The sequence below is a fragment of the Talpa europaea genome (assembly GCF_964194135.1).
Source record: "Talpa europaea genome assembly, chromosome: 11".
NCBI lineage: Eukaryota > Metazoa > Chordata > Mammalia > Eulipotyphla > Talpidae > Talpa > Talpa europaea.
In genome coordinates this window covers 103287333-103301355 of record NC_140078.1, presented here as the reverse complement: position 1 = coordinate 103301355, position 14023 = coordinate 103287333, and the positions used below count along the sequence as shown (strand labels likewise).

The window sequence follows — 14023 nt, the reverse complement described above, 5'->3', positions numbered from 1 at the left end:
TTTGATGTGTGCCCACAGGGCACCTGACAAGTACTTGTGCTTTCTCACACAAGTGTAGCCTGCTTCTCCGCAGAGCCTGGTGCTCCACACCCTCTCCTGATGGACTCCTGAATGGCCCCAGAGCTTGGAAGGGCCCCTCTGCTGGGGAGAGCCAGGTGCAGCCTGGGGCCGGTGGGTGGGTCCTTGGTGGCTCCCCGAGGACCGGGCCGGGGGCCTCTGGAGTGCTGGGTAGGGAGAGGAGGCAGAACCGGCTGTGCAGCCCCATTGCTTGGGGTTCTGGCCTGGCCCTGCTGACCGCAGGCAGTGCCTAGGGGGCCAAGTGTTGGCTACTTCTTGGGGTCAGGCCCAGAAGCCACCATCTGCGTGACTCTTCTGAGTAGGTATAACAATACCTGCTTTGCGTCACTGCTGCCAAGTGGTAGAGTAAGGAACCCTTGCCGAAGGTCAAGGTGAAAAGCCCGAAACAAAACCCCAGGTGTGACAGTGGGGCCTCGGCCGGAGCCAGGCCCGCCTCCAGGGACGGTGACGCTGTCTGTGGCTGCTGCGGTCGCGGCTGGGGGCTGAGGGACTGTGGGCATCTGTCAGGTGGCGGTCGGGGTGTGTTAAAGCTCCCTGTACAGGTTGGGCCCCGAGCAAAGAAGTGTCCACCCTACGTGGCCCTGAGCTGGGGGCCTGCCCTGGAGCGATGGCCCGTTTCCGTGGTCCCGGCTGCAGGCAGGGACATCTCAGGCTTGGCCTGATTTTAAATTAACTTCACACAATTACACCCCCCCCCCCCCACCGAGTCTGGTTTTGGAGCCCTGTGGTCTCAGCTTTGGCCACAAACCATCTGTGTGGCCTCAGAGATCAGCAGAGGTTGTGTGTTTGTTTCCATGTAGAAAACGAGTCTGGGCTATACGGTGGTGAGGCTCTGCTGACGGCCGCTCTGCCGGGCCCTCAGTGGTGGTGTGAGGGCGGGAGACCGGGGGCGTGTTGGGTCGACATCTTCGCTGAGAAGTCCCCGAGCAGCTTCGGTCCCTGTTTCCAGCCCGTCACAGGAATGTGCGTGGAAGGGCAGCCGGTTCACCTCCGTGTGTGTCTCTGCCCGCAATGGCCCTGCTTCCCGCCGCTCGTCCCGAGAGGCTGCTCCAGGCCCTGCCCTGGGGAGCCCCCGAGCTGGCGGCTTCCTTTGGGCCGGGCTGAGAACGAGAGCAGAGTGTGACTTCCTGGGCTCCAGGAGGAGGGCTCTGGGGTCGGGTGACGACCCGGCCTGGGGGCTGCACGTCTGACCAGACCTGGATGGGGCAAGAAGGCCAGGAGGGGCTGCACCCAGCTGTGCTGCGAGGACCAGCTGGGGCTGCTGCTGCTTGTCCTCCCCTCCCGGTAGAGATGAGCGCGTGGCGGGTCTGCTCAGAGAAAGCTCCAGAATTCACCGTGGAGGAAGCCTGGTCCTTTTCTTGCATGAGCCCACCGTGAATGGTGGCTCCTCGCTCACGGCTGCAGCCACATCATCCTGTAGGCACCTGTGGGGCGGGGGGCAGTCTGAGGCGGCTCAGACGCTGGCACCTCTTTTCTAGGGCTCACTCTTATGAGGCCTCCTGGTGCCCGTCGTGGCCCATGGAAGGTTTTGCACCTAAAAGGGAAGTAGCTCCCTTTTGTGTGGGTGTCTTGGGGCCACGTCTGGTCTGCGGACGGGCCGCTGCCCGGGCCCCCACCCTCCCCCCCCACAGTGCTTTGAAGCCTCCAGCGCGAGCCCTTTGCTTTGCTGCCTGACTTAGAGGAAGCCTTTTGATTTTATTCTTTTCAAAGCAGGCAGCCAGATGCCCGGCACTTGGAGGCTCTGGCAGCGCCCTGGTCCTGGGGGTGGAGGTGGGGTGCCCGCCTAGGCAGAGCAGGGAAGGTTCCCCAGCCCGGCATTTTCTGTTGGTGAGGTTTTCAGCAGGCGACTGGCCTTTGGGGCCTGCGGGGGAGCCCCGTCCTCTGGTGGTGGCCGGCGCTTGCTCTGGCTCACGGGTGGGGGCTGTCCTGTGGCACTGGCACCCCCACAGCGAGCCCGGTGTCCCATCCTCGTGGCGTGGACTGGCTGGGCGACTGGGCTGACCCTCAACTGACCCAAGCCCTGAAAATTCAGCGAGATTGGCTTGGGAGAGCACGAAGCACAGCAGGTTAGAAGGTTGAGGGTGACAGCCCGGGAAGGTGCTCCGTCTTGGGCTTGCTACGTGTCCTCTGTTTCTCGTCACTCCTGCACACGCACTCACGCTCACGCCTCCCCCTTCTGCACACGAGGAAACTCAGACCTGGGGAGCGCGTGTGAGCTGGTCAGACCAGGTCTTGCTGGGCAGGGTCCAGGCCTTGTTCTCGCAGCCTGAAGTGCTTTTCTTTTTTCTTTTTTTTTTTTGGTGGCACCCTCGCCAGTGGCCGGGGATCGAACTGGCGCTGCAGAGGCTGCGGCAGCCTCTCAACCCAGCACTCAACCACTGCGCCACCAGGGGAGGCCCCTCTGAAGTGCTTTTCTGCGTGGCCTCCTCCGTCCTGACTCCTGGCCTCGCCGAAGCCTCAGCTCTTCCTGCACCCAGGTCACTGTCCCGTGGCCAGTGTTAATTCTCCGCACAGGCCTGTGTCTCCCTCCCTCTGCTTTGCTCGGTGGCTGCCTGAGTGCCCCCACTGGACACAGGGTCACCAGGGCAGGGGTCTCGTCGCCGCCTGCTGACCCCCGGTCCTGGCCCAGGGCGGCACTTAGCCGGCGCTTCTGCAGTGAGCTGAATACAGGGGAGTTTCGACAGCAGGGACCCTCCTGGGCTGTTCTTTGCACCTCAGTCTTGTTCTGCTCAGGTTTCGTTTCCTTGGAGCAGGAGTCCTAAGCACAGGCAGCACCAAAGCAGATTTTAAAGAAAATTTACGGCGGCATTTTCCGAGCGTTTGGATCTCTGGAGTGCGTTCCGTTCCTAAACGGTACGGAGGACCCCAGAGGACCTCTGTTTATGTGAGTCGTGACAGCCTGTATTCATCATATTAGAGATGAACACGGAGCAAACATAACAAATAAGCCCATTACACAGTCACACAGCACCGTGTTATTTATGAACAATAGCTGTATTTTCCAAAACAAAAGAAGCCAGCAAGCACAGAGGCGTTGGTCTGCCTTCCTGCAGGTGGCTGTAAAATTCAGCTTCAAAGGCGCTGGCAGGAGGCGCGTCGCACACTGGTTCTGCCTTCAGCGCCTGCGACCTCCCTGGCCCCGCAGCCTCTGGAAGACTCGGCTGTACACACATGAGAGATGAGGGGGAAGGCAGGGAGCCCTGGTGTTATTATCAGAGTAGTTTTGACTTTGAAGAGCCCCTGAAAGGGCCTTGAAACTCCTAGGAGGGAGTCCCTGGGGCACCTTCGAGAGCCACTGACTTGTGGGCTAGGTAATTGGAAAAGGGGGGGGGATGTGGTACCTTCTGAGAGAAAGAGACATGGAGGCTTAAGAGGCAGGTGCCATTGGTTCCCCCAAGTCTGGCCCTGCCTCGGAGGTCTCTTCCAAACTATGCACGTGAGGCGCACCCAGGCTGTCTTTGCAAAGCATCATCCTTCTAGCGGTGCCTCCTGAATTGCAAAGGAACACTGGGAATTTGGATGTGGGTCATGAAACACGAGAACACATAGGTTCCTGTCCCAGCCTGAGAACAGTGGTCTTGCCCGAAACTTCTGGATCGCTGTGATTCCACCAACCCTACCTGGCTCGTAGCTCTCGGCCCCTGATAAACCTGGGCCTTAGGATGGATGCGAGCTCGTCTGCACGCTTCGTGCTCTTCGTCCTGTCACCCGCGTGTTGACGCCTTCAAGGTGGAAGCTGTTAAAAAAGGGCGAGCCCTCGTGCCTATGGGAAGGCGGGCGAGTCAGGCCCGGCCCTGGAGAGCGTTGCCGGTGGGTGACGCACACGCAGGAGCCAGAGCTGAGGTCATTCGCTGGCTGGGGGGGGGGGGGGGGGGCTTCTGATTTCCTCCTTGTCCAGCCACCCTTGAGGGTTAAGCGGCACCTTAAGCAACTTCTCGGTTATTGAACGTGTTCTAATTTCGTCTCATCTCAGGACTCGTTAACTTTTAAATTTTGAATTGTGTGTAGGCGAAAGTTGAGGTTTTTTTTTTTTTTTAGAAAAATGAATATAATGCAATTAGTTAAGTGCGTGCATAAGAAATAGATGGAAAAATCACAGAAAGTGAGTTTCCTACCACTTAAAGCTTTTAAGCGAAAGCACATAAAATCCAATCTTGAGCTGCTTAAAATGAGGTGAACAGGCTTTAGTCTAACACCAAAGTGGAAGAGGCTCTAAATATGAATTCTCATTCCTTTGAAGAGGCGCCCTCCTGTCCAGGGGCCTGTTTGATGTGGGCAGAGGGGAGGGCAGTGGATTCTGCCTTTGGGCCAGAAAGCGCTGGCACCTCGGAGGGCTGCGTCAGCCTGGGAGGCTGCCCGGCCTCAGCGTTCCTGGGACGTTGTTTACCCGACGTGCTGGTGTACGTGTGCACAGTCAGAGCTGGCTGTCTGGTAGGAAATAGCAAGTCTGGGTGGACGTGTGTGAGGACTATGATGGGAGAAAAGTGGATGTCTTTAGCCTGGCTTGAAAATGCAAAAATGGGAAAAAAAAAAAAGGGCCAAAAAGGAGGGAAGTATGCAGCTGAGCACTTCGGCAGATGATTTGGTTTGCCCTCCTGGTGCCCCTGCCAGATGGACGGGTTGACCCCCTCTCTCTCCCCTCTATTTTTTTTCCCTGGGTGAGGACCTGAGGCTCAAAGAAGTCCCAAAGGTGCCTCGCAGCACACGCAGGCCATCGAGGAAGCGGGCACCAGCCCCAGGTGTCTGAGTCCAGGCTGAGCCTGTGCAGCCGCACAGCCGGAGGGACCTTCTTTCCAGGGATGGAAGTTTAGCAACTCAGTTTCCGACTCCCAAATTCCTCATAATAGTCTGCCGAAAACAGCCCCAGGCCTCTCTTCTCTCTCCCTGATCCAACAGTATGAACGTGGCTTCAATTAGTTTCAGGAAAGCAGTCACTCAGAAAACAGTTTAGGTTCTTCCAGGCAGCAGGTGAAGTGACACTGTGCTGCTGTGCCCCCACGTCTGACAGTGGCCCTGCCCGGCCTGCCTGGGAGCTGGGATGCCGCAGGTTGGAGGAGTCCCATCCTTGAGAAGACACGCAAATAGCAAACAAGTGGACACGCGGTTTTAGGAGAAGGGTAGAGACCCGGATAGGGCAGGGGGTCTCACACAGCAAAGCGTGTTGGGGACATCAGGCCCAGATGTGGGGGGGCAGGGGTGGTGACATCAGACTGGGCTGCAAAGGTGACTGGGAGTTAGCAGTGGTGGGAGAAAGGAGGATGTTGGGGCAGCCCCGCAGCATGTGCAAAGGCCCGGGGGTCAACGAGGCACCTGGGCAACGTTTACTTTGCCCGGAGTGTGGGGGCCAGGAGGGGAAGGGCCAAGAGATGAGGAAGGAGAGGTAGGCAGGGACCAGATCATGAAGAGCCCTAGAGGGATTCTGGAAGTGTCTAAACAGGGGAGTAACATGGTTTAATTTACGTTTCTAAAGGATCGTACTGACGGTGTGTATGGAATCGGGTGCCAAGGAAACATGCATCAGAGACAGGACTAGGAAGGTTTTATGGAGCCCAGTTGAGAAATGATCCTGAGATTTGGGTGGGGGAGGAGGAGTTTGAAAGGATGGGAGGATTCAGGAGATAAATTAAGGCTTAAAATCAGTAAAATTTAATGCTCGATTAACCCTTAATCAAATTGGGATTTGAGGCAAGCTCATGTACTTGCTGAGTGTTTACTGAGCCCTTACTGTGTGCTGGCGTTGCTCGTGGGGACACTGGGGTGCGCAAAACTGAGCCCAAAGCAGATGTGCTAACTCGGGTGGTGGGCTGGGGAGGGATGCGCATGTTCCAGGCTGGGGGACAGCTGGCCCGAGGCCCTGCAGCAAAGGCCAGGGGCGGGAGGCCGCTGGTGCTGCTCTGGGGTGGCTGAGAGTGGGCGTGGAGGAGCAGCAGGGCGGGCATGCAGGTGGTGATGCGCTGAGCTGCTGTGGGAGTCCAGGAGCAGAACCTGAGTTGCTGCTGACGTGAGACGCAGATCAGGGCGTCATCACCAGGGAGAAACCCTGGAGCCAGCAGAGGGGACAGGACACAGGGAGGTGGGGGGCGGGGAAGGTGGGGACCCCACAGGTGCAGAGACTGCAGGTTCACAGCTCCGTCACCCCTGGTTCGTGTTCTCCAAGGAGATGCCTCCTCCCTAATGGAGAGAACCCTCTGCACTTTGCTGGGGAGCTCACAATGAGCCACGGTGGTGCCCCCCATATACCCCCAGGGCCTCCCCAACCAGGTGTGCTTGGCATGAGGCCTTAGAAGTAGTTCGCCTGCTCTGCCTGGTCCAGCCCCCTGGGGGAATGGTCTTTCCACAGCTGTCCTGTGTGCACCTTGCTTCCCACTGGGTGCTGAGTGCTTCGGATATCCCCTGCCTGCAGAGAAAGCCATTCCTAGACCCCCATTTTGTATATACGGAAGGCAAGGCTTGGTGTGGGCGAGGGGTGGCAGCACTGGCTGGCCTCCTGCAGTGTCCAGATGACCTGCTCACTTTGGGCCCAGCGCTGTGATCCTATTCTTCAGTGACTGCCCAACCTGGGGTGTCAGGAGCGGGAGGTGGGTGATGCTTTGCAAAGAGCAGCAAAGTCAGACAGAGAGCCTGCCCGTGGAGACTGGGCAGCGGAGGGCAAGGCCGGGGCCATGTGCAGGGAAGGGGTGGGGCAGGCAGCTTGCTCTCAGTTGCGGTCTGTACAGAAGTTCATGCCCAGGGGGTGCGCTTCTTCCTTGCCAAGTCTGGTTGTTCTGGGGGGTGCTTCTCCCGGGCAGTGAGCGGGGCTCTCTCACTGTTTCCTCCTGCTGAGGGCCCTGTGGTCACTGCCGCAGGAGAGCAGCCTCAGGCGAGAGCTTGTCCACCCTGCTGCGCCTCCCAGTGCCTGGGGACTTGAGACGGCACAGATGTTTTGGGAGGTCTGCTCTGGAGGCGAGATCTTGGGGAGCCCCGGCCACCTGCACCCCCAGCTGCACGCACATGGTGGGAGGGGTCAGCGGTGGCTGCCCCTGCGCCTCCCCAGAGCTCAGCTTGTGGTTTAAATGTCACCTTAGCTTTTTATAATTGGCTCCCACGCCTTAATATTTATGGCCTGATGGAAGCCGTTTCCGTGAGTCATGTCAATATTTTTGTTGGGGTGTGTGTGCGCGCCTGAGTGCAGTTCCTGGGCAAGGTAGACACACACAACCAGGCAGTTTCCTAGGACTGCCCTGGCTGGCCACGTGGCTTCCTCACCAGGGCTCTTTGCTGACCCCGGCCTCCAAGCCTGCGCACCGGGAAGGGCTAGCCCCTGCCGTCGGAGATCCTCTCCCTCTGCAGTTTCTTGGTGACAAGTAGCAGTTGGTTGAAGTGCCAAGGGCGGTGAGCTCCGTGGCTGGACGTCCCCGGACTCATTCTGAGTCCTTGCTCGTCCCTCAGCCTGACCTCCAGGCCAGGCTTTGTGGCAGGTGCTTCGCCGTGATGCCACATCCCAGGCCCCGGCCATGTTCTGTCAGACTTTGCAGCTCCTCGGGACTGCCGGGCCCTTGGCCGCCTTCCCCATGATCAGTGTATAATAAGCAGTTAGTTTTGTACTGAGGGTCCTGCAGAGTCGAATTTGGGGACTGTTCCCCATTGCGGCTGGAGTGTGTGGAGGTGAGGGGCGCATGGGACAGACTCCATGCCCGCCCCCTCCCTGCCCACCCCACGCCCTCCGTGCGCCGCTGGGACCAGGGCACCAGCGCCGAGGCCGCTTTCCCCCCCCAGAGCATTGCTGTCCTGGTGATAATGTTCCCTTCTCTCTCCCTTCTTTAGGGTCCCCGAGAAAGACAGACATGTCTGACAAGATGTCAAGTTTCCTACACATCGGAGACATTTGTTCTCTGTACGCGGAGGGGTCCACAAATGGATTTATTAGCACGTTGGGGTAAGAGCGTCCGATTTCTTATGTGGCCAGATTTGCTGGAGACATCGCCCCGCCAGCCCCAAACTCGTGTTGCTCAGCGTGTTGCCACTTTACTTGGCTTTTCCAGGATGGTTCGAATCCTGAAATTCCACGGTCACCAAATTTATCCTTTTACACAGAAAGAGTTTTCCTGCCAGTGCTGAAAGAGTAAAACCTCCCGAACAGGACTCTTCGTTTCAGCTTCCTCTCCCTCTATCGTGAGGGAGGCGCAAAGCACCTGGGGTGACGTTTGTAAGATGATTGTTTACAGTCCCCCCAAGCAGTGCCTTTAGCTGGGTCACCGCGGCCACCCTCGACGGTGGCTGTGTTGGAAGCGAGGCCCGGAGCCCCCGCGCCGTCTCTCTCCTCCAAAGCTGAAACCTCCTTCAGTTGCTGCTTGCGTTTGAAAGTTGGAATTTCGCACAGGTCTAGAACTCAGATTTTTGCTCTTTTATGCTTTCTTCCGTTTCCGCACAGCTCCGCGGGATAGAAATACGTTCCCGGGTGCGCTCCTCTGACTGTCTTCTCCCCCTCCTCCCACGCCCATTGTCTGGGAGAGGACGTGAGGCGCGCGGCCCTCGTGGACAGCGGTGCGGAGCCCGGTGCTCACGTCCAGAGCGCAGGGCTCTGTCGTGTGTGTGTGGCGAGAGCGGGGCCGGGCAGTTTGTTGCACTTGGCACAAGCTCATCTCAAATAAATGGGGGAAGGAAGGCAGCAGCCTCTCCAAGCACCTCCTCCTCGCTGCCGCCGGGACCGCGCGGTCACAGCTGTCCCTTATTGTCCCCTGTTGTCCCCTGTCCATGGCGAAGGCTGCCCCAGATCTCCCCCAGTCTCCCCAGCCTCAAGGAGGGAGGGGTTCAGGTGTGAAACCCCAGCTCCTCTGGATGTCGCCCTAGACCTGGGCCACTCTCCTGCCCCTTCTTCCTCACTGGAGTCACCCCAGCTTCACTCTGGTTCCGAGTTGCTTCACCTAGTAGGTCAGGTATGCGTGGGGGGCTGCCACGTGCGCATTCTGCTCTGGGTTCTTCATAGAGTCTCAGGCCAGCTGCGATACTGTCCCTGACTCTCCCTCCTGTTGAATTTTGGAGCCCAGGAGGCAAGCAGCTGGCAGGCTTTTCCGGACCTCTGCAGCCCCCCACTGAATAGATAGGAGCGTCCGGCCTAGGCAGTCGCCTCCCTCTGAAAATGCCCCCTCTGCATCCTTGCAGCTGCCTCAACTTCCAGCAGCGCCACGCCCCGCCCACGCAGGGGGTTTCTGACTGCTTTCCTCTTGCTGTCCACAGAGGGTCTGGGGTATATTCCCATCACTCTGCTTCCAGGGGTCCAGCCCCCACTGCGAGGTTCCAGGGCAGGAACCCAGCTCAGTAGGTCTAGCATCCCAGCGCCCAGACTGGCCCCTCAGCTACTTTTTTTTTTTTTTTTAAGATTTATTTACTTATACAATAGCGGGGGTACAGGCCAGAGGCGCGGGAGGGCGAGAGAATCCACCAGAAACAGAGCAGGGAACAGAACAGGCAGAAAGACTGAAATACACTGCTGAGGGGAGCAGCGGGTGAGACAGGAGAGGTCTGTCATCCTACGTGGGAATCTCCTCAGCTGGGCAGGAATCGAACCGGTCCCTTGGAGGCTGCGGACAACTTCACAGCACTGCGCTCAACCCGCTGTGCCACCGGGGAGGCCCCCGCAGCTACTTTTACTTGCTGTTGCTGAGCCCAGCTCCCAGCTTCCGAACCATTGTGTGTGGACTCAGCCCCACGCTGGACGTGCACAGGGAAAGGGGCCTAAAATGTGGTGTGTCCACAGCATCAGCTTTGGGATCAGGATTATTAGGCCCTGACTCGGAAACCTCCGGTGGAAACGGGCCCTGGCGGGAGCAGGTGTCCAGGCTTTGCACAGGGGCAGCGGGTATGTGATTGTTGCCTGGGGCGTCTGGCATGCTCAGGTGCTTAGGTTTTCTTTTCCTGCACTGGGCTTGCTACAGCGTTTGTCTTTGTCTCCCCCGCAGCCTGGTTGACGACCGTTGCGTTGTGCAGCCTGAAGCTGGGGACCTCAACAACCCACCCAAGAAATTCAGAGGTAAGTTGGTGGCCTTCCTGGTGTGGCAGCCTTGCCTCTGTTGAAAATTCTCGAACTCTGTTGCTGGGTGCGATTTTTTTGCTCTTAAAACAACTGTACGTTTATTTACCGACGTGTGTTTTCAAGTATGATTTCGGTTCCGAGCTTTATGGTGTCTCTAATGCATAAAGAAGTTCAGTGTCAAGATTTCGGGCGACTTTGGTCAGTTGACCTGGTGAGCACGTGCTGGTAAGTGCGTGTTCAGTCTGCAGGTGTACTTTGGCACAGATTGGTCTCTAAACAGAGGGTTTGTGGGTCCCGTCGCAAGGATCTTTGTTGTGTTAGCAGTCTTGCTGTTTTTTTGGGGGACGGTGACTTTCTGAAGTGCCTGAATGGGGCTGGGAAGTGCTTGGTGATGGCACCTGCTTGTTGAGTTGGAAGACACAGGCAAGACAGCCTTCCCCGGTGGCTTTCTCCCAGAAACGCCTCTCTCGCATTTGGCAGCTCCCTGCGAAGCAGCCTAATTTATTCCTGGAGGTGTTTAAAATACCTTTGGTATCTGGAGGTGAGATGAGCTCTTTTGTTACCTCTTTGCTGTTGGTGTGACTGTGATTTGCAGTGACTGTGATTTGCAGTGACCGTGAGTTGCAGTGCCAGTTGCAGGCAGGATGATCCGGAGGGATCTAACATTAAACAGGTGCCCAGGGCTCCCCTCCACTGCAGGTGGGAACCTGGGCACCCGCATTTCTTAAGGCTTCCCGAGTGAGTCTCACACACAGTGGGGCTTGAGCACCCGGCTCAGGAGTTGGACTGAGGGCTCAGCCCCAAGCCTTGCCCTTTGCCGACGGTATCGTTTGAGCTACACGTGCTTATTGTTAAGGGATTTAGGGAGGGCTTGGTTTCTTTTGGAGAAAAGCTAAAGAAATTGGAATAAAACAGAAGGCAGACACTGGAGGGTGGGAGCCGTTTGGAGATGCTGGCTGTGGCGCCGCATCCAGTTGGCGTCTGGTTGGCTGCTGTCTGGAGGGTGCTTTGCCCGGGAGGGGCTGTTACACTCACCGCTGCCATAAGTGCGTGTGACAGGAGCCGAGGGAGCTGCTGAGTCCCTGGTGCCACCTCCGGAGCAGTGCTGAGTGCAGGAGGGCCCGAGCCAGCGACCACGGTCGTGGCAGTAATCCCCATCTGATAGCCTGCTGTACCTCAGTTTACCTTTTCCCAGGGCCAATCCTAGTGGACTGGGAGCCGGGGCCCGAGACTGTGCTTTTAGGTCCTGGTGCCTCAGTCCCCGGCGGGAGGGGGCGCGGGGGGCTGCTCAGGGGCCTCCGCAGTTGAGGTTAAGTGGTCTGTCTGGGATCCCACAGCTGGGTGGGTACAGTGGGGCTGTGGGTCTCAATTTGGCTGTGTGGTGAGTTCACCTGGGCGAGTCCCAGAAAGACCGATGCCAGGTGGCAGCCTCAGGGCTCTGATGTCACTGGGTGTGGGGGTTTGCGAAAGCTCCCCAGGGGTTTCCCTCTGGCAGAGAGCCGGGCTGCACCACTTGCCATGGGGGGGGGACAGCCTGGCCCCGCTGGGCTTCCTGACTGCCAGCAGCTGGGACGGGAGCTCTGGAAGGTTAAGCACTGAGCAGGGGTCACAATGGCTGTTTGAATGCAGGCCTAGGACCTTGCGGTGGGGACGGGGCGGGAGAGGTGCGTGTTTTCCCGGCCGACGTGAAGGGATGTTTTGAGAGAAGGCCCTTTGGAAAGAACCAGACTCCATTCCCGGCTTGGCCTGGTGCTGTCGGGGACAGACCGTGAGGTCACAGGTGGACCACCTCCGTCAGTTGAAAGGAAAGGCCCCTGGGTTGGGAGCTGCTCTGCACGGGGGGTGCCTGGCTCAGCACAGGCTGGCTGCGGGCCTCGTGGGCAGTGGGCCCTGCTCAAGGTGAGACCCTGGAGTGCCGGGGAGAACTCATCCGGCTTGGGCCCCGGGCAGCGAGGCTCCGTACTCTCCGGTCTGTGGCCGCATCCCTGAGCATTCGCCAGCTGTGCTTTCTGAAAGGAGAAGGCCTCTCTCGCGGAGGGGTGTCTGCCCAAGTATGAGTGTGTTTTTGAGCTGAGGTCATTCCACTGTTGATTAAGTGACCCTCGGGCGCGGGGCAGTTGGAGGCCTCACTGCCGTGCCTCTGTGCCCCGGTGTTCCGCAGGCCCCCAGAGGAGTGAGGTGCTGGCCCGACGCCCGCTGGATGGAGGCGTCGTCACCGGAGCCCTGCAGAACTGCGTTCGGTCATTGGTTCTGCTGTGGCTTCCATTGCTTCCTTGCCAAGTTATTTTCTATATTGAGAACCATCATAACCTGTTCTTAAGTAAATGGAAACCAAAGGCCTATTTATGCAATACTCCCTGTGGCTTCCGACGCTGGGTTTTTAATTTTGTAAATGGCTCTTGGAATCTGCTCCCCTACTGGTTAATAACAGGGGCCCTCAGACCTGGCTTCCTGGGGTCAAATCCAAGTTCCCCTGTTCTCAGCCCTGTGCCCCCCGAGAAGCGGCCTAGCCTCTGCAGACCCGGGTCTTCTCATTGTTAAAGGGAGGCGGTGACCTTTCCTGCTTGTCAGGCTGTGGAGGCCCTGATGTGTGCTGGCCCTGATGTGTGTGGGCCCTGATGTGTGCCCTGATGTGTCCTGGGGGCCCTGGGCCTCACCAAGGGTGCGGTGAGTGATGCTGCTCCCGCCTCTGCTCCCAGGACCCAGAGCTGAGCCTGGACTCACAGGTGGAGGCGGAAGGGTAGGGCTGTGTGCCAGTCCCTCACACGAGTCATCGGATGCGGCCCCCCTCTCTGTCTCGAAGTGCCCTTGAGGGTGGGGTGTCCACATGGCCCCCTGGGCCCAGATTTGATGGCCACTGCAAGCCGAGGGCCCGGGGTGTGGTGCTTGATCTTCCAGGGCTTGCTGCCCCACCTGCAGCCTGCAAAGCAGGGTGGGGAGCGCTCCTTCCTGGGGAGGTAATAGGTGGGTGATAGCTGGCGAGGTGCCACGGGGTGCCCGGTGCCAATGCTCAGGCCCAGGCGTGCGAGGCTGGGCTGTTACCACCATGCTTCTCCCTGCTGCAGAGAGGTGCCAGCCCAGGGTGATTTCTTACTGGGCCTGCTGCCCTGACTGCCCGTAGGAAGAGAGGACTGGTGCCCATCAGCCGCGGTCTGCATTCTGGATGTGTGTGGGCGGCAGCCCTGCCCCTGGGCTGTGTGAGCCCCTGAGACTGGCCAGGCCTGCTCTTGCAGGGCTGACTGACACGGCACGGGTGTCCGTGGGTGGTGGCAGAACCTTATTTTCTGTTGCTTATGTTCCCCAACACTCCAGTGCCCTCGTCTCCCCCCACCCTAACCTCAGGGTGCTTCTTGGTGCCCCCTGGTTTTTGAAAGTGTTTTGCGTTGTTGCATTGTCTGCTGCATGTGTCCGGTGTTTGCTTCCATTGTCCAGCTGACTTCGCTGCACGTAATTCCCTCAGATTCCCTACATTTTGTTGAAAATGGCTGCATTTTGTCCTTTTGGGGTAGATCGACCACACTGTCTGACCGGTGTCCTTCAGTGGACATTCAGGCTGCTTCCATGTCCCGCGGTCCTGAATAAGCTCCATGAGCGTTGTCGGGTGCACAGGGCTGTCACTTAGGGGTCACAGTCTTTGGGCAGATGCCCACGAGAGGGGTGGCCGGGGTCTGGTATTTCCGTTTTCAGTTTTTTAAGGCAAATCCAGGTTGCTTTCCATAAGGGCAGCAGCGGCTCACCTTCGGGGGCGTCTGACTTTTGCTGATGTCACGTTGACCGATGGCAGTTGAGCACCTGGCTCAGTGCCGAGGCCCCTTAGTCTCAGTGTCAGACGAGAACCCTCTTCCTGTGCTCGCCCCTGCCAACCCTTTCCTACGGGGCCCGGGGCCCTTGCCTCAGATGCCCGTGGCCTCTCCTCGTGACTCCGATGGGGCA

The 14023-nt window shown here is 58.4% G+C and overlaps 1 protein-coding gene across 5 annotated transcripts in view; it reads left to right on the top strand.

Annotated features, from left to right (window-relative positions):
- Positions 1–7901: 7901 nt before the first annotated feature.
- Positions 7902–14023, top strand: part of ITPR1 (inositol 1,4,5-trisphosphate receptor type 1) — a gene marked incomplete at both ends in the record, with an annotated part of 163018 nt that continues 156896 nt past the window's right edge. For all 5 annotated transcript variants that reach the window (XM_084248296.1, XM_084248294.1, XM_084248295.1 and 2 more), the window contains 2 exons: positions 7902–7993; positions 10017–10087. In XM_084248296.1, coding sequence (XP_084104422.1) covers positions 7902–7993; positions 10017–10087 — 163 coding nt within the window. The remainder of the gene's footprint in view (positions 7994–10016; positions 10088–14023) is intronic.